General features: G+C 39.0%; 1 protein-coding gene across 1 annotated transcript; it reads left to right on the top strand.

The window, feature by feature from the left end:
- The first annotated feature begins 1,329 nt into the window (after window positions 1-1,329).
- Window positions 1,330-3,248, top strand: LOC306999278 (uncharacterized protein). The gene is made up of 2 exons (XM_079613816.1): window positions 1,330-2,099; window positions 2,360-3,248. The coding sequence occupies exons 1-2, from the start codon at window positions 1,670-1,672 to the stop codon at window positions 2,980-2,982; spliced, it is 1,053 nt and encodes a 350-aa protein (XP_079469942.1). The 5' UTR covers window positions 1,330-1,669; the 3' UTR covers window positions 2,983-3,248.
- Window positions 3,249-26,544: the final 23,296 nt, after the last annotated feature.

Raw genomic sequence — 26,544 nt, 5'->3', positions numbered from 1 at the left:
TAGACGTCCAAAGGCTGCGCTGGCCTTGACAATCCTGATGTTAACTTCATCATCTATGTGCACAGCACGAGACGGTGTACTACCAAGGTAACTAAACTTGTCGACGGCTGAAAGCTTTTGCCCATTCACAAAGATGGTTGGGTCAGTGTATGGTTTCCCAGGAGCAGGTTGGTATAGGACTTCAGTCTTCTTTGTGCTGATTGTTAGGCCGAAGTTATTGCAAGCTGAGGAGAGGTGGTCCATACTGTCCTGTAGATCTTTATTTGAGCCAGCAGCCAGAGCACAGTCATCAGCAAACAAAAGTTCTCGAACAGTGACTTCCTCCACTCTAGTTTTGGCTTGCATCCTCCGCAGATTGAATAGCCCACCGTCAAAACGGTAGATGAAGTTAATCCCAGTGTTGTAATTGTGGAATGAGTCTTGCAGCATGGCAGAAAACACCATGCTGAAGAGCGTTGGTGCTAAGACGCAGCCTTGCTTCACCCCGTTTGTAATTGGGAATGGATCAGAGAGTTCTTGCTGGTCTCTGACGCTGGCCATCATGCCATCATGGAGATTGCGCACAATGCCAATGAACTTGTCTGGACACCCATACTTGGCCATGATTTTCCATAGGCCCTCCCGGCTGACTGTGTCGAATGCTTTTGTTAAATCAACAAAAGCCATATATAGATCAACATTTTGTTCTTGGCATTTCTCCTGTAACTGCCGAGCAGTCTAACGATGTACTTCATGGTTGTTGATCTAATTGTTTTTATGTGTTGGTGGGTATTATCACAAAAGAAAAAAGTAGAAGGAAAAATAAGACTTATTGGGGGGGAAATATTATGTCTTTAAAGGAACTGTCCATTTGTATAATTGTGAAATGTATTTGAATTGAAAGACATAATAAAGTACATAAAATATAAATGCTAAAATATTGGTTGTTGGACATTAGATGTGCCTTATTTAAAATTTTAAACCTACAATTTAGTGTATTTTTATGATATAAATAACTGTAAAGGGACTATTGTAATGGGGTAAATCAAGTGTAGGTTAAAGGATAATTCCGGTATTTAACACCTTGAGTCTATATTGTAGTTTGTTTTGGATGAACTAGAGTGGTGGACAACATTTTTTTGACAATGGTTCCTCTCTCGAGTTTTTGACTATAAAAGAATTGGCCATGGACCCATTTAACATTGGAGTCAATGTGCATGTCCGAAAATGTCATTAAAACAACCTTTTACATTAGTTTTCAAAACTGTGCAACTCACCGAGTGATTAGTGATGTTAGTTGATGTTCCAGAAACAAAAAGTGTTGCGAAATACAGTTTCTGTTGTGTTTTAGGGTGCTTTCACACCTGCCTTGTTTAGTTCGGTTGAATCGCACTAGAGTTCGTTTTCCGAATTGGTGCGGTTCGTTTGGGCAGGTGAGAATGCAGCAATCGCACTCGGGTGCGCACCAAAAGCGGACCAAACAAGCGTACCGAGACCTCCTCGGAGAGGTGGTCTCGGTACGCTTTCAAACGAACTCTGGAGCGGTTCGTTTGTGGTGAGAACGTGATCCGAACTCGAACAGACCCAACTGTCAGAGAACTGCACATTTTTGGACTAAACCAGCTGCCGTAGTCAGCCGCGCTATGCATTATGGGATGAGGAATAATGTTTGTTGACATTTTGCACTAACATGGCAGCTCGCGGACAAACGTGGAGTTCTGAGGAGGTGCGGAGCCTCATAGAAATATGGTCTGATGACCATATTAGCTCCCAACTCTCCAAAACCCACAAAAACAGTGAGATATTTGCTTTGTTTAGTAAACAGCTCAGGGAAAGGGGGTTTCAGAGATCTGTGGAGCAGTGCAGGGTTAAGGCAAAAAAACTTCGCCAGCAGTACATCAAAGTGAGGGATGCACTTAACAAAACAGGCAGCTCGGGTAAGGAGAAAGAGAAGTTCCCCTGGTACGATGACCTCGACAAAATACTTGGGACAAAACCTGACGTTGATCCGGTGGATGTTGTTGAGTCCCATGATAGTCCAACATTGCCATCGTCAGATTCCAATGCTACTGATGCTAGCACAGTTGACCAGGCTACCGCATCTGATACGGAGATTGACGGTGAGTTTATTTACTTTTTGCACTTGCCAATACCAACCACTTTTTTCAGAAGTTATGGTGTAACTTTAGACATAGATAGTGGTATAGTGGAAACTTCTCATTAACCAAAAGCAGCTACATAAACCTGTTGCTTGTTTTCATGTTATATTTTCTTCGTTATCCACACACACACACACACACACTGCATTTTGTACATTGTAACATGTATTGAAATATATTTTTTGTCTGTATTAATCAAAATTGTGTATTTCAATAAACAGTGGGAGATTCAAGCAGCATATCCTGTGATGCAGATGACACAAACACCGTTGCTAATGCAGGACTGTCTGTTGAATCAAGCACAGAGAGCAGTGTCAATGAAGAAGGCATCAGAGGAGGGAGACTGCCCATTCCTGGAGCCAAGGCTCGAAAAAGAAAAAGAAAGGCTTGCCAAGCTGATGATGGAATCCAGGCATATATGATGGACAACAGAAGGATGCTGGATGAATTGCATAGAGCTGAACAGACTCAAGTGGCTCAAGAGGCTTCCAGTTTTGAGAGAATACTTAAGGCACAACAGGAGGCTGAGGAGAGAAGATTCATGATGATGCACGCACAGCAACAGGCCACTAACCAGATGTTTCTGAATCTAATGGGTACTATTGCAAGTGCGTTGAATCCTGATCAGCATCAACCTCATTCCACAAATATGCCAGCCTGGAACATGACACCCCCACCAACATCAATCCCTAGTCCTTGGTCCCAGCCATTTAATCCAAACCAGCTGCCTGTGATTCGTCCGCATCAGCACCGGCAATCAGAATCTCCATCCATCCAAGATGAACATCCTAGCACTTCATCCATTATACATGACATTAATAGTACGCACTACTACAACATGTAGTTTTTCCCCTTTTTTTTGGTGTGTAGGCCTTAAATGTACACTACCAGTATTTGTGTTTTTGGAATTGCTAGGCAAAAGGTAATGTTTTCTGTTTAGTGTTCAGTATCTTTCAGCATAAATGACTACTTTGTGTGCATTTACATGTCCCAGAAATATGCTACCTCATTTTTCTTTTTTTTACTTTTGGAATACACAAAAATATATAAAGGATAGGTTTCTTCAAATATATAGGTTAAAGCTTTTTTGTTTTGTTATGATTGCAAGCAATCTACCTAAAAAAATGCACAGCATCAAATGCATCAGTGCTGGCTACATTTGTCTGAAGTTAAACAGGCAATGTTCATGTTAAGATGTTGACAACTGTGGTTGTGTGCATTTACAGAAATATGCTACCTCATTTTAATTTTTTTATATTTTTTTACTTCTGGAATACACAAAAAAATATATAGGTTTCTTCGAATATATAGCTTAAAGCTTTTTTTGTTTTGTTATGATTGCAAGCAATCTACCTAAAAAAATGCACAGCATCATATGTTAATTTTTGAATTGTATTGTTTTTGTAGCCATCAGTGCTGGCTACATTTGTCTGAAGTTAAACAGGCAATGTTGATGTTAAGATGTTGACAACTGTGGTTGTGTGTTTACAAGTATAACATGTGTAACATGTACAAGTGTTTGCAGGCAGTTGAATGACTAGCAGGAAGCACAAACCTAGACCACCACTTATGCACTTTAAAAATGGCATTGTGCATTTAGCTTACTGTGTTAATGTGTGAGTTCAGGCTTCAAATCACATGTAATATGTTACCTAATTTTCAAGGTTTTCTCATTCAAAGAAAGAGTAGAACCTATTTTTGCTTTTAGTAAAACATTTTTTTTTTATTGTAGAAATGGAGAAAAATAATGTTTATTCAGATGTCAACTTTACATTTGTTACTAATTAAGCAGGAAATAAAACAGTATTTCAAAGCAAAAAGTGTTTCTATACTAGCACATGAATAAGTGAAGATAAACAAGGGAGAGAACACACCTTAACTATTTGACATACTGAATACTAAATGCAGAGTATTTGCAGTTGTTGGCCATTCACATTGTAGCGAAGTAGCTACACAATGCATTTCTAATGTCGTGTTGCTGCTGTGCGTGTCCCAGGTCATCATGTACAGGTCCTTCTTCCTCTGCAGCGGTTTCTCCCTCCGCAACGGTTTCTCCCTCCAGAAATTTCTCTTTCTGTATCTCACAGAAATTATGCAGCACACAGCAAGCAGACACAATGCGGCTTACAAAAGTTATGTGGGTCTCATTTTCTTTAAGAAGGCAACGCCAGCGTCCTTTGAGGCACCCAAAGGCACGCTCTACGGTCATACGTGCTTGGCTCAATCTGTGGTTAAAGTTGAGCTGCTGTGGTGTTACTGCTCCTCCCTCTGGGTAAGCTTTCATGAGCCAAGTTAGTAGAGGGTAAGCCGAATCACCCAAAAGAAAGAGAGGCACGTCGACCCCGTCAAACGTTTCAGACCAATGAGGTAAAAGAGTGCCTGCACTACCACGCTCATACAATGATGAGAGGGAGAAAACACGAGCATCATGTATCTTGCCTGCTCGTCCAACATTAATGTCCCAAAATCTCATTCTATGGTCCACCACACCTTGCAAAATGATGGAATAGTCTCCCTTCCGGTTGTAATAACAAGATGAGTTGTCAGGTGGAGCTCTGATCTTGATATGGGTTCCATCTATCGCACCTGCCACCTGAGGGAATCTCCATTTGTCACGAAAACCCTGTATTATCTGCCTGAACTCTGCTGCAGAGGGATGCTTGATGTACAGAGGCTTCATTACAACATTTATGGCAGTCACAACCTCTTGGGTGACAGTGCAACATGTTGATAACCCAACACCAAACAGTTGTGAGATAGATCTGTACTCCAGGTTTGTGGATAACCTCCAAATACAAATTGCAACACGAGCCTCTACAGAAACAGCCTGTCTGTATTTAGTGTTCTGTCTTGTCAGCCAGGGCCGGAGAGTGTCACACAGTAGTTTGAAACTGCTTCTTCCCATTCTGAAGTTTTTCAGCCAATCATCATCTGTCCAGGTGGCGTTTATGTGGGGCCACCAACTTTCATTACGTGGGTGTGTCCAAATGCTCCTGTGTTTAACAGAAATATGAAATTGGTCATCTAGTCAATATGATAACTTTCAGGAAAATAACTCTTGATTTAAATTATTATTATTATTATTATTATTATATGTAAACTGCGATCATAAATATTGTTAGCCGAACTAGAGCTATGTAGTTTTTGCTTTTAAGATTTTACACCTTTAATAATGTTTCTCACTTTGAATAAAAGGTACTTAATGCTATAACATGCCTGTAATCTTGACAGATAAAATGACTTTCCAGACCCAGTTCCCTCAAATTCAAGGACCCAACACAGCATAGTACGTTAATAATGTGTATAATGAGAACTTTTAAGGCTTTACAGATGCTCACAGAAAACAATTTTAATCAATTTTAAAGAGAGAAAGGGCACAACATTACCTGATGGATCGTTGGTATTTTTTTTGGATGATGAGCATGCCACTGTTTAACAACATTAATGCACGCCTCCTCCTGAAGTGACTTGCGATGCTCCTTCGCCGCGTGCAGTGCATTAAAACATTCTGTTCAAGCCGCATCCTCGATTCATTGTGAAATGTAATTATTTGCCTAAAGTGGTGTAGACAAACTATGTAATATATTATGACCAGGGATACTATCAGCCCACGCAGTCGTCTCTCCATAGTCAAACGCTGTCTGCGGGATTTTCCTCCTCTTTGTTTACTTCCGGGAGCTCTGAAATTTTCCCGCACGTTAATTCTGACCAATCGAAGTGCAGTTACCTCTGGCCAACGAGTGATGTGGATGTTGTCACGTGACTGCATTTTGGTTCGTTTCATCAACTCATCATCTGATTCGGACCAGAGCAATCAGTGTGGTGTGAAAAGGAACCAAAACGGATGAAAATGATACAAAGTATAATTTTTCGCCCTTAGTCCGGACCAAATGAACCGAACTACAGGTGTGAAAGCACCTTTATTCGTCATTTTGTAAAATCACATTGAATTCTGTTGAAGGACTGAGTGCTCGTTAATATCAGGTTAATATAAATGCGCTAACGGAAAGGGGGCTGTTTACATTTGGTCGATGTAGTCTTTTTGCTCGCTTCCGTTTCTCATAAGGCTAGCGAGCAGAGCTCTTTACCGCAGTTTTTGACCGCACAAATTCTAACCATATTGAAAGACGTGACCACTGACCAGTGCAATATGAAGTTGAACTCGACTGTGACCGTGAGTGTCCCGCGAGACATAAACATCGGTTATCGCCATCAAGTGGTCGGGAGTGTGCTAACGCTTCAGATTCAAATATTGAGCGGAAGTTACACGGTTCTGAAAAAATAGTTCCACTATAGCAAAATAAACGGATTGGAATCATATATTGCGACGATATATTGTTTATAATCATCAACGAACACCACTAACCACTCGGTGAGTTTAACAGTTTTGTAAACGAACAATATTGGCTGTTTTAATGACATTTTCGGACATGCACATTGACTCCAATGTTAAATGGGTCCATGGCCAATTCTTTTATAGTCAAAAACTCGAGAGAGGAACCATTGTCAAAAAAAATTCGTCCACCACTCTTGTTCATCCAAAACAAACTACAATATAGACTCAAGGTGTTAAATACCGGAATTATCCTTTAATATAGCAATTACTAAGCTCAGATTCATCTTACCAGTTTAAATGTATACTGTGCTTTTGTAATAATTAATTTTGAATGTTCTGTTTCATACATTTTTAAAACTATCTAATTAAATCACAAAACATTCAGCCAGTAAGAAAAGAAAACCTGTTGGATATATATGTATATATATATATATTTATATAAACCCCGACATATATATGTTTGTAGGTCTATATTGTCTAATTTATCATTGCCTTATTTAAGTTTATTTTCTTTACTGTATATTTATTTTTGGACTTATAGTGGTTAATAAAGTCAAATGGTTTGAGAGATTGTCAGTAATTGTGTTCCTATTGGTCAGTGTTAGAGGATCTGTGCAACAACTGAGGCTTAGCCTGACAGTTAGCCTGCCCTGGACCAGGCTAGTTTCCCAGCATAAGTTGCCAGGGTAACTGAGTTTGAACTATTTTAAGTTTGCTTTATGAAACAGAATCAACCGACAATAAGTCTGACTAACCAAAATAAGTCTGGCTTGTATTCTAATCTTGTTTTATGGAACAGCCCCCAGAAGTGTGTAAAATAAGATGTAAACAAAATAAGACAATCAGCTATAAAACTGAAAATACAGCATCTCGGCAAAAATGTCGTCATTGCGGTGTGGGCGGTCATGCGCGCCCCATTTTGCGTGGCGGTGTGCAGTGCACGGCTTTTTTTTGTGACAGTGCGTGCGGCTCCGCATCCGAAGATGCACGACTTCAAGCCGAATCTGGCCGAGCATGTACATCTCACCGCACCGGCACCCAGTTCTTGCGTCTAAATTAGTTGCTTACATTAACTAAATGAGGCTACAATAGCAGACATAAGCCCTTTAAATAAAAATAAATGGCCATGTTTTATAAAAAGGTTCACAAAGCTAAATAAAAATGTTTAGAAATTATGTAAGATAATGTTAATTTAGTTGTAGGTTATGTTCTCATACAGTAGTATTAGAACATAACCTACAACTTAACAGTAGTTCCGCATGGTTCGGTTTTTTAAGAATCTCCCCACCGAACGGGGCGTCAGGAGAGGACACGTTGTTTTAACTCGTTGTGGTTTTTTATTTTTACTGTTTAATTTTCCACAGACAGTTGTTTTGTCCACAAATAGCAGGTTATAAACCTGTAGAAATAGAAAAGCTATGGTGTCAACAATAATATTGATAGCCACATAAATATAAATACAAATATATTATAAATACCAATAGTTTCATATTTCATATAATAAATATTATAATACACTTAATGTTTAAACTAAATGACTAAAATTACATGCATCTAAACACAGAAATGCAACAATCTCACACACCCAAATGTACATAAATGTCAATGTTACACATTAAATTATTAAGCATGCATACAAACCGCACACATACACAGCGGTAGCGCAAACAGACAAACAAATTAAACCGAAGCTCAATGGATAGTAACCGCAAGCTTACCGGTGGCGCATCTCTCCTGACGAGACAACATGTCAAGCCTAGTACTCGCTTCCGCTTATAGCCCGTGCTTATTCATTACTACAGTAGATTTAATACACCTGTTGGGGCTCCAATCAGGTAAGTGAACCTCCCACCTATTATCCACGTTAAGTTTATGCTGAACACCTGTGACGTAGTGAACGTGACACGCATTAATTAATTTGCACGCCAGTTTTATTTATTTTTATACCGTGTATTCTCAGTGTAAATTCATGCACCGAACCGTGACGCCCGTACCGATTCGGTTCAATACGAATACATGTACCGTTCCACCCCTTCCAGACACCATATAACATGTAAACACAACAACTCAGTGTAGTATAAAAGTAATTACTTTGCTCTTCATCTGTCCTCTGACATCTTTTTTGACAGGCCACTGCTGATGCTATGAGGGTCATTCTTCATTTGTGGTGGCAAGTGGTGTCCCTCTACTTTACAACAGTTGAAATGAACTTTAAATACCAATAAATTATAAAATGTTTTCATTTTTGTATTCTGTAGGATAAACACAATTTGTGCACTATTAATAGATTATTTTTAGTTTTAAAATACATATTTAATTGAGTTTGAGAGATTGCATTTATTACAAAATATGTATGTTCCCACCATATCTCAGAGAGATATCATGGAATTTAATTACAACAATATAACATTTTTAACAAAAAAAAAGTGGTTATATTATGAATATAGTTTTTATTTAACATGTACAATTTTATTAAATCGTTTTAAAAAATACATATTTTGTAATATTCACGAAAAAAGTAGTGTTCCCCAAATTCATGTCTGTGGTGTTACATCAATGGATGCCGCCCCTTTAAGAAAAGGGGGAAATCAGTTTGGACTACTTCCTGTGTGTAAAGGTCATTGCAGGTGCTGGTTGATCTGAGGGGTGCATGGTGAGTACATTCTTTCTTATTCATTTTCTTAAAGTTAGCTAAATTCCTGACAATTTCATGTGTCGCACTTTATTAGTGTCTGTGGTGTTATGTTGATAACTTGCAGATTTTACATATTTTAATCAAAAAATTGATAAATGCATACTTATTAATATTTCTAGAATGTCCACTGATCTTGAAATCATCATGATGGCAGCCTCCATTTTAGAAAAGTCTGGATTTAGGCTAATTTGTCTGTGGTGTTACTGTCTGTGGTGTTACTGTCTTTCCTGGTAACACCACAGACTCTGTAGTAACTCCACAGACAATATACCAATAATGTTGTATTTTTAATACAACACACAGGACATCCATAATCATATAATTGTATCTCTTTTGTCAGGTATGGCAAGATTAACTGCTGCTGAAAAGCAGCGTCTTTATAGACAGCGCAGAGATGCAGACCCAGTTCGAAGAGCAGAGTTCCTTCAAAAGAAACAGCAGACCTATTTAAAAAACATTCAGTGCAAAACAAGACTGAGAATAGGTGATCTCCCAGAGAGGGGAAAGAGAGCAGTAAGGAAGAACTGGAGAATATATAAGGCAGAATACAGGGCAAGAAAGCAGAGAGAGTCACAACAGGGCACCTTGACTCCACCAGACACACCATTAAGTTCAGATAGTCCAAGGAGGATACCCAGCACATCCAGGTTAGGTTTTAGGACGAATACAAGGGATTGTAACTGTAAATCATATTTTGTATGTAAATAATTAAAATTATACTTAACCATTTGTAAGTGATGGCTTGTGGCTTAATCGTATTTTGACATATTTCAGGCAAAAAATCCATGGAAAAAAGAAAATACACAGAGAGAGAAGGCAATGCTACCGACAACTGAAAAAGCTGCAACATAAACTTGAAATGGAGAAAAAAAAAGCTGCAAAGTACAAAACAAAATGTGCCCGTCTAAAGAAGAAAATGCTGAAAAAGAATCCTCAGAGCCCCACAACCAAAACAATAAACATTCTTAAGGGAAGCAATGCCTCATCACTGGTCAAAAAAACCCTTAGGTTTCACTTCTCTCTTTTAAGTGAAATAAAGGCAAGATATTCTGCAGCAAAAAAAGAGAGGGTCAAACAAATTTATGCACGGCTGATTTGTGGAAAATTGATCAAAAAGTATAAATTACAGAATTTCTGCCAAAAACAGATTGGCTTTTCATATAAAAGGTGGAAAACATGTGGGAGAGAACTTGATTTCATCAGACAGAAGAATATAATCTCTCAAGGTCTAAGGAGCACTGTCAAACAATTCTTTTTGAGAGATGATGTGAGTAGGGTTGTCGCTGGAAAGAAGAACACAGTCACTGTAAGAAAAATAAAAAAGCAAAGAAGAATTCTCTGTGACATTATGGTCAATCTCCACAAGAAGTTCAGTGCAGAGCATAAGCATGTGTCTTACTCTTTTTTTTGTGCCCAGAGACCATTTTGGGTTACACAGCCAAAAGAGGCTGACCGGGATACTTGCCTCTGCAAAACCCATGAGAACTTGCAATATATGGCAGACAAGCTGTTTTCACTTGGCATCCTTACTTCCAAAAATCTGGAGGAAATGGCTGATGCCATTGCGTGTGATATGACAAAAAAGGAGTGCGCATATGGCCAATGCAAGGAATGCAAGATGACCACATGTTCACTCTTTAGATCCCCTCAGAACAAAGAGGTAAATCTGACTCAGTGGTCCCTTGAAAAGATAAGTCATGAGAATGGTTGTGATAGCTCCACTGTTACAATCAAAAAGGAAATTGCTATGACAGAGGATGAACTTGTGACTCAGTTTCAGGACAGATTGTTTAAGTTCCGTGGACACATCTTTAACATCAGATGGCAGTATTCCATGTACAGGAAACTGCGTGAAAATCTTGGCCCAAATGAATGCCTCATCCATATAGATTTCAGTGAAAATTACTCCTGCAAATATGCAAAAGAGATACAGGCAGTTCATTTTGGGGGTTCACACAAACAGGCAACACTTCACACAGGTGTGCTTTATGTCCAGGCTGAGCCAGCACCAGTGCCCTTCTGCACTATATCACCAAGCAGAAGACATGACCCTCCTAGCATTTGGGCCCACTTGGATCCTGTTCTTAAAATGATTCAAGAGAACCATCCAAATGTGACCTGTCTGCATTTTTTTAGTGATGGCCCAGCCTCACAGTACAAGCAGAAAGCCAACTTCTACCTTTTGTCCACTGTACCTTTCAAGAAAGGGTTTTCCACAACCACCTGGAACTTCTTCGAAGCCAGTCATGGCAAGGGGGCACCAGATGGGATAGGCGGAACACTTAAAAGAACTGCAGACAATTTGGTTAGGCATGGACAAGATTTGCCCGATGCAGAATCCCTCTTTTACCATTTGAAACATTCTGGATCAGTGGTACGACTTTTTTATGTTGGAGAAGAGGATGTTGATGCCTGGGTACAAATGATGGAAGAAGTGCAAACACTGAGCACCATAAAGGGAACGATGAAAATTCATCAAGTGGTGAGCACTGAACCCAGCTGTCTAAAATACAGAGACATAAGTTGTTTCTGCCAGGCTGAAAAGGGTGTGTATGATTGCCCATGTTATGCACTCCAAGAGGCATCTCTTAGCATGAAAAAAATGGAAAATCTTGCAGCAACTAAACAATTGTCATCTGATTGTTCACTTCGTCCAGAGGTCATAGTAAACACATTGGACAGTGGTGTGTTCTTAATTACGATGAACAGCCATACCCTAGTATCATTCAGGAAGTGGAGAACCACAACATCAAAATCAAATGTATGCACAGGAACGGCATAAACAAGTTTTTTTGGCCAAGCCCCAGAGATGACATACATTGGTACAGTGATGATCAGGTGATTTGTTTCATCCCAGAGCCACTACCTGTCAACAAAAGGTCTGTTCAGATCATCCATGACATTTGGGAATACCTTCAAGAACACTGAAATCTAAAACAAAAAAATGGTGATACTGATAACAACCAAACCACCTATAGGCACACTGCAATAAATAGGGCCAGTCCGTGAGCTGTTTTGAATGTTTTGTGTTAAATGAGTTTGTGGAAACATGATTTATTCACTAAAGATGTTCAGATTTTTTTAATTTATTAAATAAGTTTGTGGATATATTATTTATTCACTGAAGATGTTCTCTAAATTTTGTGTTACAGTGGAAACATGATTTATTCACTGAAGATGTACTGATTTTTTATTATTTTTTATTAAATAAGTTTGTGGATATACTATTTATTCACTGAAGATGTTCTCTAAATGTTCTTTTATCAGAGCAATTACTTCTAATCCTACTCATGATTAATTTCATTATTTTGCTCAATAAACTTTTAATTGTTAAACCTTTTATGCAATATGTCTGTGGTGTTTTATTACGTCTGTGGTGTTACTTCAAAACGTATCCGACATTTCTTTCCTTCAGAGCCATTTAATCTTATAATTTAATGTTTTTAGACTGGAAAATGGTTTTAATATTTTAGAAGAAAGACTATTAAGGTAGCACAGACCATTTTTTCCTGCCTTTTTTATGTATATACAATAAAAACCTAAAAAAACCCTCTTCTTTGGCAAAAATACGGGACAAGATGACCAATTAAACATTTATTTCAAAAAATGATATTTAAATTATCAAAGAAACTGAGTCCTTAAAGTAATTTATTTATTTATTAATTATTACTTAAAGTTGCATATGCCTGTTTGTTTAGAATAAATCAAAATGTTACTTCAAATATTGGTAACACCATAGACATAAGTGGTTCTTTCACCAGTGTTTGATTCAAATTATTTAAAAATATAAATGTTATTAAGCTTCAATTTTAATTGATATAGAATATTAAACTAATTTTAAATGCATAGCAATACATTTTATTAAAAGAAAACAAACAAGCATTTTTAAAATTTCTGCCTCTCATTTGCCACCCCAATTGAAGAATGACCCATGAGGTAAAAAACAACAACACACATTTAACAAAGGAAAGTTAAGATTTAGTTTATTGACGGAGCATAAAATCTTTACATTTTGTGGCTATACCTTTGAAATGATACTTTTAAAAAAATTAAAAAATCAATAAAAAATTTAAAAAATTTATTTGGAGTGAGGTGCATAGCTTATATATTCATTGCCATTTTGCATAGTACTAGAGACCAAGCACTGAAGGTCCTATTGTACCTGTTTCTGCTTAAGTGTTGGTAATAGAGCTTAACTTATATTGATCCCAAAACATTCCTTCTAAATGTTTTTTTTTAAGTAATAAAATGATTAATGTATATATATATATATATATATATATATATATATATATATATATATATATATATATATATATATATGCAGAATATTTTAACACTTACTTGATGGGCAAGGTGTTGTAGCATTCCTGTCTGTTAATTTTACATGGTAATAAACATTTTGTATTAGCTCCTTATTTATTTTTGATCTGATATTATTGGTTAGTTTGATGTAAACAACTTTAAACAAATTGTTCTTGCAGGTTACTTACTGTCTTGTGGCAATGGCTCATCATGCTGCCTATTATTTATGAAAACAGGAGCTTGAGGTCTCTTGAGGTTTCCAGCCATACATGTGGACCTAGGATGCTTTGCTGGTGTGGCCAATTCTGTTAGTGAAAACCACATATATTGAAACGGTTATATCATTCCAAATGTTGCTAAATGACTGATTATAATTAGTTGACAGACAGTTGGACATTCATTTTGTGATGTCACAAAACCTGCCTCCTCATGGATGATCTGAAACGCTAACATTAATGCATTAGACTGATATTAAAAGAAATAAATGATATTATCAAACTCTGTAAACACCAAACAAGTTCAGCATAGCCTACTATGTACAGTAAAGCAGACGAGCCCAGAATATGACATAAGAAAGCAAATTTGTGTTCAGTGCAAATAAACCTGCTGCCTGTTTTATTAATAATAATGAATTTTGTTTTTTATTTTTTAAGGCTGCTTTAAAATGAGCAAAATTGGGGTTTGAGTTACTCCATTTAGTTTGATGATTATACAATTTTCCTACTAACAAAATCAAATCTATAACATATATTTTTCCCACTAAAATGAGGGAAAAATTACATCTTGAAATTACCTTTCAAGATGTAAAACAAAATGGCTTCCTCTGTTCACTTGCAAATGCAATTGACACTAATAAACCGGAAATACGTTTCCAGCAGCAGTTCGTTCTGCCGTGTCAGACACATACCCTTGTGGAAAATAAATATAGGCTAATGAAATTTAGTTGAAATACATTTATTTTATGCGAAGTTTAACCTACTGCACATACATTTACATATTTATGTAGTCAATATAAATACCATGCATGGAATATGAAATTGATATGTTTAAAGTCAGCTAAATTGGAATTAAGATTTGAAAATAAATTGGAGCTAATTTAGTAGCCTACTTCATGAACTTTAATTGTTCGTAAATAGTGCTAAAAACCAATATATAAACTTTATTACTAGAAGTATAAATATAGTTAAATATATTTGATTCTGCGAAGGTGAAACTATTGCATGTACAGAGATCATACTAATACTGATATTAAAACACATTTTATGCTTAACATAAATAATCTGCATTGTGCAATAAAGACATTCTCAAAATAATGCTTCATTATTAAGTCTCAGTATAATATTGATGAGGTTGTAGTATACCTACTATGAAATAAATGTATTTTAAATACATTTTGATATAGGTTATTTTCACTCGGACACAATTAAGCTGTGACAGTTAATCTTTTTTTCTTCTTCTTCTTCTTTCCTTTTGTCTAGTAGAAGTTCGGTAACTGAAAAGTTTGTGCTCCTTGCCTCCATCTATATCATTAAAATATCCCATTGCTAAAACTTACCAATGTATCTCCATACATCACTATATCGACATATAACCGTTTTCTTTTGTTTGTTTGGTATAAATTTTGTTATATGTTTTGTATACATTGTATAAGCTAAAAATTTTATAAACTTGACATTTTTCTCAATGAAAATAAATCAATTTAATGTGTATGTGAATATTGCAAGCCAGAATACTTGAGGGGTGTGGCCATATTATGGCACAAAAAGTACAATCTATTGATCATTTTGATTATATTAGAGCAGGAGTCTCCAACCCTTCTCATGGAGAGCTACTGTCATGTAGATTTTAGCTTCAACCCCAATCAAACTATTCAGGGTTACCTGATAATTATAGGCAGGTGTATAAAAGCCTGTAATAGGCTACATTTAACGCAGCCTAATCATTGAAATAGTTGGAATAATACCACTGCTTTTTAATTGACTTTAAATTAGCTGGCTATTAAGTTACGACAAATGTTTTAAGTTTATAAACCATAAATCTAACCTCTGCGAAATTAAACAGAAAGGCTATAGGCTGCTACAGAATAATAATATAAACAAACAATTTTCATGACAAAGTCATTTATTAACAACTTACCAAACAACTGATTGGCAACTTAAAAAAAAAAAGTTAAAAAGTAAAACAAAAGACTAGTAGGTCTAGCCTACTAATGACAATCGTGAATCACAAAAACACTAACCTTATTGTTTTAAATTTTAAGAAGCACATTAAAATACAGGAACAAATCAGATCAAAAAATAGAAAAGCAAAACAAGTGCAGAGAACATGCATGTAGGGTAAGTAAATATAAAGACAATGCAATATCAGCATATAACAAACTTTACTAGAAATGTGCATTGTTCAACTAGACTCTTTTTTTTTGGAACATTAGTTACTCGACTCAATTATTACTGCCGTCCTGAACGCGCCACGCCACCAGCACCTTCAGCACCAGCGACCCCACCTGCACCGTCTCCAGCAGCCACGCCACCAGCACCTTCAGCACCAGCGACCCCACCTGCACCGTCTCCAGCAGCCACGCCACCAGCACCTTCAGCACCAGCGACCCCACCTGCACCGTCTCCAGCAGCCACGCCACCAGCACCTTCAGCACCAGCGACCCCACCTGCACCGTCTCCAGCAGCCACGCAACCAGCACCTTCAGCACCAGCGACCCCACCTGCACCGTCTCCAGCAGCCACGCCACCAGCACCTTCAGCACCAGCGACCCCACCTGCACCGTCTCCAGCAGCCACGCCACCAGCACCTTCAGCACCAGCGACCCCACCTGCACCGTCTCCAGCAGCCACGCCACCACCTTCAGCACCAGCGACCCCACCTGCACCGTCTCCAGCAGCCACGCCACCACCTTCAGCACCAGCGACCCCACCTGCACCGTCTCCAGCAGCTACGCCACCACCTTCAGCACCAGCGACCCCACCTGCACCGTCTCCAGCAGCCACGCAACCAGCACCTTCAGCACCAGCGACCCCACCTGCACCGTCTCCAGCAGCCACGCCACCAGCACCTTCAGCACCAGCGACCCCACCTGCACCGTCTCCAGCAGCCACGCCACCACCACCTTCAGCACCAGCGACCCCATCTTCACCTTCAATTGCAATCAACGCGAGATCATCTTCCCATTCTTCATTCTGCTGATCTGTAGCTGGGTGGATTATGCAAGTGACCAGCGAGTCGTCGTTGATGGTCATTACAAGTTCAGACCGATTAAGGAAATGTTCCTCAGTGGACTCCAGATCGTTGGGTGAATTATTTATTCCGTACCTGTGCAAGTAAGTTGTCAGGCATAAATCGGTCAGAGTGAGCGAGTTATCTCCCTGGTCTGTTGTAAGAACAATAATTCCTCCGTAGGTTGAGTTGTAGAAAGATGACCGTTGGAGTAGTTTGCAGACTTCACATCTGTGCACAATTGACTTGGGAATACTACTACTCTGCAGGCTGTGGCACCTCGGACAGCGATGTCTGGCTTTAATTTGAACGCCGGAGACGACACCGCGCAAGGTCGAAGAGGAACCGCTGTCGTCAGGATCGTCGTCTCTATCAGGTACGTCCAGTGGCGGGATTTCTGTAAATCTATCACTTTTTATCAATTTAACAAATCCTTGCTGCATACAAGTATGAATTTCTTTGTAAAAAAGAAAGAAAGAAAGAAAATTAATGACCCCAAACTTTTAAACATTATAGTGCATATGGGAACAAAATATTTCTATTTGAAATAAATACTGTTCTTTTTGTAACTTTTTAAACTCAGAATCCAGACAAAACAAACATAATGTTATAAGTATATTAAAACAGAAAACCATTATTTTAGATTGTAGTAATATTTGACACAATCAAAATACTAAGCTAACTAAGCAGCATTCAAAGAACAGCCCCCAGGAATGTGAGGGATGCCTTCACTTGTGTAGTTAGATGAAATTCAACAGGTGTTGTACTGCTCTTTTTGACCTGTAATATTGTTTTTTTTTTCTTACACTGTTAGGATTCATGTAATATCCACTTTTTGCAAATTCAACAAAGCTTGGTTGAAGGCAGATCCTTCACTTTGTTTACTTAATTTGTCTCGTCAAGCACTTTCTTACAGCTGCCAACAACAGCTCAGTGTTCTGCAACTGAAGAAAACACATGCAAATAGGAAAAACAACAGCAAATTAAGAAAACATCTTTGTCAGTTTCACAACAGACGTGTGCTCCAAATACTCACAACACAAGCAAATACAGAAACATACTGCAAAAGTTCACAACACAACCAAACACAGAAACATGCTGCAAACATAACACAAACAAAAATGTTAAAGGGTTAGTTCACCCAAAAATGAAAATAATGTAATTAATGTCGTGTTATCTCGTCTGTGTAGTATTCGGGTTCAAATAAATATGGATGGGCAAAAAAATGCAAGTCTTCCTCTGTGTCGAAATCCTTAGACATGTTTGCGAAGATTGTTTTGTTTACATCGTGCATCTCCCTCAGACTGTAAACGAAGCTCGGGCGCACCAGATAACACGTCAGCAGCGTCTTACGTCAGCAGCGTCACTGCGGAGTCGTGAACGCAGATTGACAACAGACCCGGAAGAGAATACAATACTGAATAAAGTCGTAGTTTTTTGTTATTTTTGGACAAAAATGTATCAAAAATTTCTAACTAACCCACTGATGTCACATGGACTAATTTGATGATGTCTTTATTACCTTTCTGGACATGGACAGTATACCGTTCATACATTTTCAATGGGGGGACAGAAAGCTCTCGGACTAAATCTAAAATATCTTAAACTGTGTTCCGAAGATGAACGGAGGTCTTACGGGCTTGGAACGACATGAGGGTCATTAATGACATTATTTTCATTTTTGGGTGAACTAACCCTTTAATAAGTGACAAACCCGACTGGGACATGATTACAGCTCAGTCTACTTTATTTTATTTTATTATTCTTTTTTTTCGTGTACAAAACATGCAGAGATGACATGTTTATGACATACAACTATGTATACAATATACAAAATGTATTAACAATATGTTCAATATAATCAACATACCAATGAGAAAAGAACAATATGCTGAAAAATAAAAATAAATAAAAAAGAGAAATAAAGAACATGAGAAAAAAAATATATTAATCAATACATAAGTTACATTGTACAGATTTTGTAATGTTAAGTTTAAATAAGTTTAATAAGATATATGAATGCAGCGTCCAAATATGATATGGGAAGTTTTAAAGTTGAGACACTCGCACATTTTTTTTTTTTTTTGTATAAAAAATCAGCTCCATGCCCTGAAGGTACTCAAAATATTTCGAGACAGCGCCACCTTTTGCTCAAAAGTTATAATTTTTTTCCCAAAAATAATAATAACTTAAATAAATCTGCCTTGAGGCATGATGCCAAAATGACTATTCCGGCTTATGACTATTCCGGCTTTATCTCTGCAATGCCTTGACATATTGACAACAAACTTTGTATGTGTCATTGTCACCTTACTCTGACCACATCACATCAATTTCATAATCCACTTTTTGGTCGAACGTTATAATCCATTAAATCATTTTTTTATTTACTGTTTATGATTTTTCAGCCATTTCACCTAAAATCCTCTTTAAATGTCTTCAATTGCTCATTGTTGCAGTTGGTTAGACACTTTCAGCCACTTTGGCATGTCTTGTCGTCTTGCTTGCGCTTGGCCCCGGTGATTGCTGCTTGCAGCTATATCTATTCTTCCTCCGTTTCTTCCGACTGGGCGTCTATGGCAGCCCATAGAAGCGTATGCGGGAAAGTTGTTTTGGTTTGACATTCTGATAGAGGACAGTCCCAACATCAAATACACACATTTTGGTGTTTCTAACTCATTCCCTCTAGCGCCACCACCTGTCCAAATTTTCAGAAATTGTATGCTAAAAACTTTTGAACCTTAAGGCCTATCAACAAAATTATTTTCCCAAAAACCCACTATTGCGAACTCGTCCTAGACGGTTTGTCCGATTCTCACCAAAATTGCACCAGATCATCTTCAGGCAGTGGGGACAAAGTTATGGAATTCAAGTTGATTCGTCAAACCGTTTTCGATAAACGCGCAAACAAATTTTAAGTAGCGCTTGCGAAAACAGACGTAAGGCTGTATCTCCGCAACGCTTAATCGTATTCAGACCAAACTTGCTACATGTCATCACAAGCATGACCTGAGGCTACTTGCTGTGTTTCGGCTCAGCGCCACCTACTGGTCCGGAGATATGAAAAATGGCTATTTTTGCTTATAACTTCTGAACGGTTTGTCCAAAAATCATAAAAATGGTCTCGTTGGATTCAGGACGTCATGCCAAATCACGTAGCGCTAACGAAAACAGACTCAAGGCTGTATCTCCACAACGCTTTATCGGATTCAGACCAAATTTGGTACATGTCATCACAAGCATGACTTGAGGCTACATGCTGTGTTTCTGCGCAGCGCCACCTACTGGTCCGGAGATATGAATAATACATTTTTTTGCTTATAACTTCTGAACGGGTTGTCCAAAATCATATATGCTAAAATGCTGTATTTTTTGAACGCATGAACGTATCGTTACGAAACTCAGTATGGGTCATCAGTACAAGGCCCTAAAGGTCATCAAAAGATTATGAGACAGCGCCACCTTTTGGTCAAAAGTTATAATGAAATTTCCAAAAATGCTAATAACTTTTGAATAAATTTGCCTATAGTAATGACACTGATCTCAATAGATTCCTTGGGCTATGCTGAAAACATAGATACCAATTCAACTTCCTGCCCGCCATATTTATTTTAAAACCTACTTTTTCGAACTCCTCCTAGGAGTCCGATTTTCGCCAAAATTGGATCGTGTCATCTCCAGACCGTGCCGAGTAAAAGTTATGGATTTCGTGTTGATAGACGAAACCGTTTTCGTATACCCCAGCAGCAAAGTTGAAGCATGATGCCAAAATGACTATTCAGGCTTTATATCTGCAATGCCTTAACATATTGACACCAAACTTTGTATGTGTCATTTTCACTTCACTCTGACCACATCACATCAGTTTCGTAACTACGTCACCTATTGGTCGAAAGTGATAATCCATTAAATCATATTTTCAGTTAATGTGATTTTTCAGCCGTTTCGCCTAAATTCATCTTTAGTTGTCTTCAATTGCTCCTTGCTGCAGTTGGTGTCACGCTCCCAGCCATGTTGGCATGTCTTGTCGTCTTCTTTGCGCTTGGCCCCGGTGATTGCTGCTTGCAGCTATATTTATTATTATTATTATTATTTTTTATGAAACATTTTGGATGGGCCCTTAGAAAAGTGTGTGGGCCTGGCGCGAACAAAAAAAGACGCAGGAGTTTGATTGACAGGCGATCTGACCAAAGAGTTTACCGACAAAGCAGTCAGGAGAGATAGTAGATTAACATGGGGGAATTTGAACTTGAAAAACTGTATTTATTGTTTACATTTCTTTAAAGAATGACCAAATTTGAAAGTTGAAATGTTTGAAATGACCAAATGAGACTTTGTTTCAAAAGTAAGCTGGTCTGTCAGTGCATTGTCAGTCTCCTGACTCTCATAGCTTGTTGGACATAGGCTATAGCAACAGTAACTAAAGGGGGCGGGTCTTTGCGAGTGGTCCATAAGAAAAATAAAAAACAACAACAAACAGAATAGTGGCAGAATGGCCGAAAGAAAGCATGAAAGTGGAGCACAAAAACGAAAAATACAAAGGTCAAGAGAACTACGCGACCAAGATATCCTGAAGAGTATCCCTAAATTGACTGGATATTTCAAGGCTGCGGAATCTTCATCCAGTCGGAGACAAGATCCACAGCAGGAGGACTGCCAGCTAGCATCGGCAGCAGGATCCTTAGCTGTTGCAGCAGCTAGCTCATTATGTCATCGGTAATATTTCAGGGAATTTGGGGGAGTTATTCCACAATGCAGTGTTTCCTCTATGTTGATTTTATTGTGGCGGTGAGCAATGGCAAAATTTATTCTGCCACGCCTTTTATTTGCCTTTTAAGTTTTGCCTCAAAATTAAAATAATGTTTTTTGAGGAACGATCCCAATGTTCAAAGAAGGTTCAAATGTCCGTCTCTAAGCAGCTTCAGAGTCTCTATACGATCCCAGTCGAGAAATAAGGGTCTTATCTAGTGAAACGGAAATTCAGGAAAATTACGTCATCACCTTGGAAATGTCATGAATGAAATATGTCATCGGCGCGTGAGCAGCATATGTTACGCGCAGTGCAGATGGCGGTGTATAGATACAGAACTAAAAAAAACTATTTGACGATGAATGTGAATATTGGACAGAGGTTTTAAAGAGGGTGGTTGCAGTGGAGAAGTTTTTAGCAGAGCGAGGACTACCGCTTAGGGGACATAGTGCCCATAGTGAAGTTTTGGGAAAAACGGATAATGGGAACTTTATGGGTGTGCTGGAAGTTATCAGCGAGTTTGATCCCTTTTTGGAAGTGCATATAGAAAAATATGGCAATGCTGGAAAGGGAACGCCATCATACCTCTCATCGACAACATGCCTAGAATTTATTGAACTGATGGGGGAGCAGGTCCTCACAGAGATAATCAGTCAAATTGAAGTGGCAAAGTACTTTTCGATCAGTGTTGATTCCACTCCTGACGTTACGCACACCGACCAGCTCACATTTATCATGCGATATGTGGCACATGATGGCTGCATCACAGAGCGTTTTATCAAGTTTCTGCCAATACAGAGTCATACAGGAGAGTCACTTTGCTAGTCTGTGCTTGGTGAATTACAGAACATGGGCATTGATATCAGTAACTGCAGAGGCCAATGTTACGACAATGCAGCCAACATGTCTGGTGTTTACAGTGGCCTACAAGCTCGTATGAAACAAGTAAACCCATTAATCGAGTGGGTACCATGTGCTGCACACACACTAAATTGTGTCTGTATTAATAGTGTTAACTGCTGCCTTGAGACGGAGGAATTTTTTAATTTAGTGCAGACACTTTTTTTATTTTTCCTCCAAATCCACATCCCGTTGGCAGACAATTACATCGGGATTACAGCCAAATGACAACCAGAGGATCGAAACTTTGAAAAGCCTTTCAGACACTAGATGGTCAACTCACGCACAAGCAACAAAAGCACTGCAACAGAATTATTCCAGAATCCAGGAGTCGCTGCAAAAGATTAGTAATGACACAACCCAATGTCTTACTACACGGGATGAAGCCAGGACAATGTGAAGATGGACAAACTAGAGAATGCCATTCTGTGTAATATGTGTAACAACATACTGCAGCGTTTCCACAAGACTAGTACTGCTTTGCAGGGAGTTGACCTGGATTTATGTAATGCTGTTAGTTTGGTCAGCTCGTTGAGGGATTATGTAGCCAGCCTCCGAGAAGATTTTGACAAGTTTGAGAGTGATGCAAAAAACATGTCTCCATCTTTGTCCCAAGACTACATAGTGGACACGCAGAGACACAGGAAAAGGAAAAAACAAGCAGATGAATCCAGTGAACCGGACTATGTGCGGTCAGGCCGCGAAAAATTCAAAACAGCTGTTTTTATTGTCGTCATAGATCGTCTTGTTGCCGAGCTGGATAAAAGGTATCATTCATACATAGGAATTCAGCAGACATTTTGGTTTTTGAATGAGATCCCATTCATCCCCCTACAAGATCTACGCATAGGAGCAGCGAATCTTCAGAACAAATATGTAGGTGATCTAGAGGAGGATTTTGTGGACGAAATTGTACAATTCAGACAATTCCTCAAAGAAAAAGAGGACACCAAACGGTGAGCGCTCTTTTTCAAAACTGGGATTAATTAAAAACAGACTCAGATCCACCATGGGCCAAAACATACTCAATCACCTGTCTCTGATGTCCATTGAGAATGACGTTCTGCGCAAATTTGATTTTTACGGCCGCATTAAGGACTTCTCTGACAGAAAGTCAAGAAAGAAAAAAATTAGATGAGAGAGACAAAAGCAAGTGGTGAGATAGAGACAACAGGAAGTGATGAGAGAGAACAGGAAGTGATGAGAGAGAGACACAACAGCAAGTGATGAGAGGGAGACAACAGGAAGTGATGAGAGAGAGACAACAAGAAGTGATGAGAGAGGGACAACAGCAAGTGATGAGAGACAATAGGAAGTGATGAGAGAGAGACAACAGGAAGTGATGAGAGAGAGAGAACAGGAAGTGATGAGAGACAATAGGAAGTGATGAGAGAGAGACAACAGGAAGTGATGAGAGAGAGACAACAGGAAGTGATGAGAGAGAGACAACAGGAAGTGATGAGAGAGACAACAGCAAGTGAAGAGAGAGACAACAGGAAGTGATGAGAGAGACAACAGGAAGTGATGAGAGAGAGACAACAGGAAGTGATGAGAGAGAGACAACAGGAAGTGATGAGAGAGAGGGGCAAGCAATATTTTTTTCCCCAGGATGGTAGGGGAAGGCCCTGCCCTTTTCGCCTCTGATTGGCTAGAAGGGCTCTCCTCCGATTGGTTATTTGATTTGGCCGTGAAACGTCATCTCACGTTTATGCCAAACTGTCAGCTAGTCTGTTTTGATCGTCTTTACCGCCAACAGAGGTGAATTATGCTAGTAAACAGTGTGATAAGTGCTTGCCGTCAGATTTATATTCCAAGTTCACATTTTCATAGCCTGTTTAGATCGTGTTTAGATTAGTCCTAAATGTTTGAGCAAGTTTTGTGATGATAAGAGATACTGAGAGAGAGGTGATAGTCGGTGGTGCAGAGGTGTGTGTGTGTGAGTGTGAGAGAGAGAGAGAGACCCCCCCAAAACTGATATTTTATTCGAACTATGCATTTAGGCCTATGCATTGCCTGGGTTTAAGATGTATGCAATACAATAAAACGGCACTATTTTGCCCAGCTGTGTGCACTGTGCAGTGCAGTGCACTATTCTAGACTAAAGAAAACTAGTGATGCATCATCATGCTCAGCTTTGACTTAAGGTCCATTAAATAATACAAACAATTACACAGAGGGAACTAGGTATGGAAAGCAGTGAGACATGTAATGACTATTGTACACTGCAGTGGAGTAACATTGACAACCACCTCTAACAAATAGGCTACAAGTTTTCCCAACCAGCAAATAGGCTTAGAACAGCAGCACAATTAACAGAACAGTCAACAAGAGTTCATTAAGGTTCCCTGAGGTGACGAGAGATGTGTTGGTCCTAACTTGTATCCTGCCTGCTCAACAGAAACTATTTAATGAAACTATTACGTCCAAATTATTACCAAAGTAAAGTCACAAGCAGGAAAAATTTTAATAGGCTATCACAGATGAATGAAGCCGCAGTCAGCCAGTTGTAGTAAAGACACCACACCACAGTATGATTCAAATATGACAGATTTTATTTATTGTGAACCTAAGTGCTAGTAATATACAATATTAGTGCATGTTAAACATACTAGTAATTATTGTCTTATTATGTTATTGTAATTGTAATTGTGTGTGTGTGTTTGCGTCAGAGTGATTTTATTTATTAACGTTTATTTCTTGCTGTGTTGGCTACCTAAGGACACAGAAGTAGAGACACACTGGGCTAGGGAGTGTGGTGCCAGTCTTCTTGGCAGTGCACCACTCCCCTCTTTTACCTTCCCATAGTTGTGTTCCCTCCGGGCTCTTTTTGGAGGTCTACCAGTGATGAGCGCCCGTCTGCCCCCCAGCGGAGTCTTACGACGGGCAACAGCTGTAGGTTGCACGCCTATTTGTGTGCTCATTTGCAGACCCTTTCTTGCCTGCATTCTGATGTTACTTGCAGCAGCACTCCTCATCTTCCCAAAGGTAGACAATGCTGAAATCAGGCCGATGTCAGTAAGAATGGACTCGTAGGATGAGACAAGGGATTGTATTGGGGCTTGGAAGGTCTCATCATTTTGAAGCTTGTCCACAAGGTCATTAAACATTGATCTGAGACGACCTTTGAGATGCTCTCGTTGAGATGACGCTTCAGTTCCAGAGCCGTCTTGTGGTGTTCCAGCGTGGGTGCCTTGGGTGGGAGTGGATGTTCCAGCTTGGGTGCCTATTTCTTGGGTGCCTATTTCACAGAAACGCATGTTAATTTCAGATCCTGGCATGTGATTGGAAAAGGATAAAGACGTAAAATACTACAACATATGGCCCACTGTTCTGTTCAATTAGTTGGCCTGCTGAAAAGTACTCACTTGCAATGAGTGGAACTGTTGGGCAGTCTTTCTCCATATCAAACTGCAAGCCCATAAACCAGCTGTCTGGTACGTCAAGCTTTTATTTTTGGACAGACAAGATAGGAGATACAAAGAGCCATGATTATACGCAGCATCATAAATCAAGTGCACTGGTGTGGTGTTTTACATGCACAGTCACACACAGGAGAAGTTGAGATTTGAACTGCTGACCCTTCAGGTACAGAACAACCTACCAACTGAGCTACAGTTGCCCCTCTACAAGTAAGCTGCAACAAACAAGCTAATTACCTTTCAGAACAAGCAATCTAATACCTGTGGCCATCTCATAGAAGGACTTCTTTGCCGTGAAGGATGTCACTGGAAGATGGTGGCCTCCCTGCAGCTTGAAGGCCTGCATTACAGATTGTTGGTGTTTGCAAAGCGCCCCATTGGTACCAGCTGGGCAGGTGCACATGCCCATGAAAATGTTCACCATGCAGATAAACGCCTCTTTGTTCACTGGGAACAGTGTAGTTTGATTCATCTTGCTAGAATATGAAAAAAGAGATAGATGTTGAAAATAATATTAGAAAAAGGTATTTTTGTAAATCACAAAATGCTAAGACATTAACGAAAGCTAGAAACAATGGAGGGTATTGAAAAACTGAAATACGATCCCTTCATTGTGTTACAAAACCCCTATCAAAAACTCACTAAACTCATTGGTAGTAAAATGAACACACCTTGAATATTCTGTCAGGACTGAACAACTGTCTGTTGAACTTGAACTTCCGCTTCACAGTCCTTCCGTTTGCTACATCGAGGAGTCGCCTGATGTAGTATAC

The sequence above is a fragment of the Phoxinus phoxinus genome (genome assembly GCF_949152265.1).
Source record: "Phoxinus phoxinus genome assembly, chromosome: 5".
Lineage (NCBI taxonomy): Eukaryota > Metazoa > Chordata > Actinopteri > Cypriniformes > Leuciscidae > Phoxinus > Phoxinus phoxinus.
Note: the sequence above shows the minus strand (reverse complement) of the source record. Positions and strands in the feature narration are given on the sequence as shown.

What these genes read in the sequence shown, in the direction of transcription:
- LOC306999278 (XM_079613816.1), top strand. Translation starts at nt 1,670, where the DNA reads ATGGCAGCTCGCGGACAAACGTGGAGTTCTGAGGAGGTGCGGAGCCTC. An exon ending in ATCTGATACGGAGATTGACG is followed by an intron (nt 2,100 to 2,359) that starts GTGAGTTTATTT and finishes TTCAATAAACAG; the next exon opens with TGGGAGATTCAAGCAGCATA.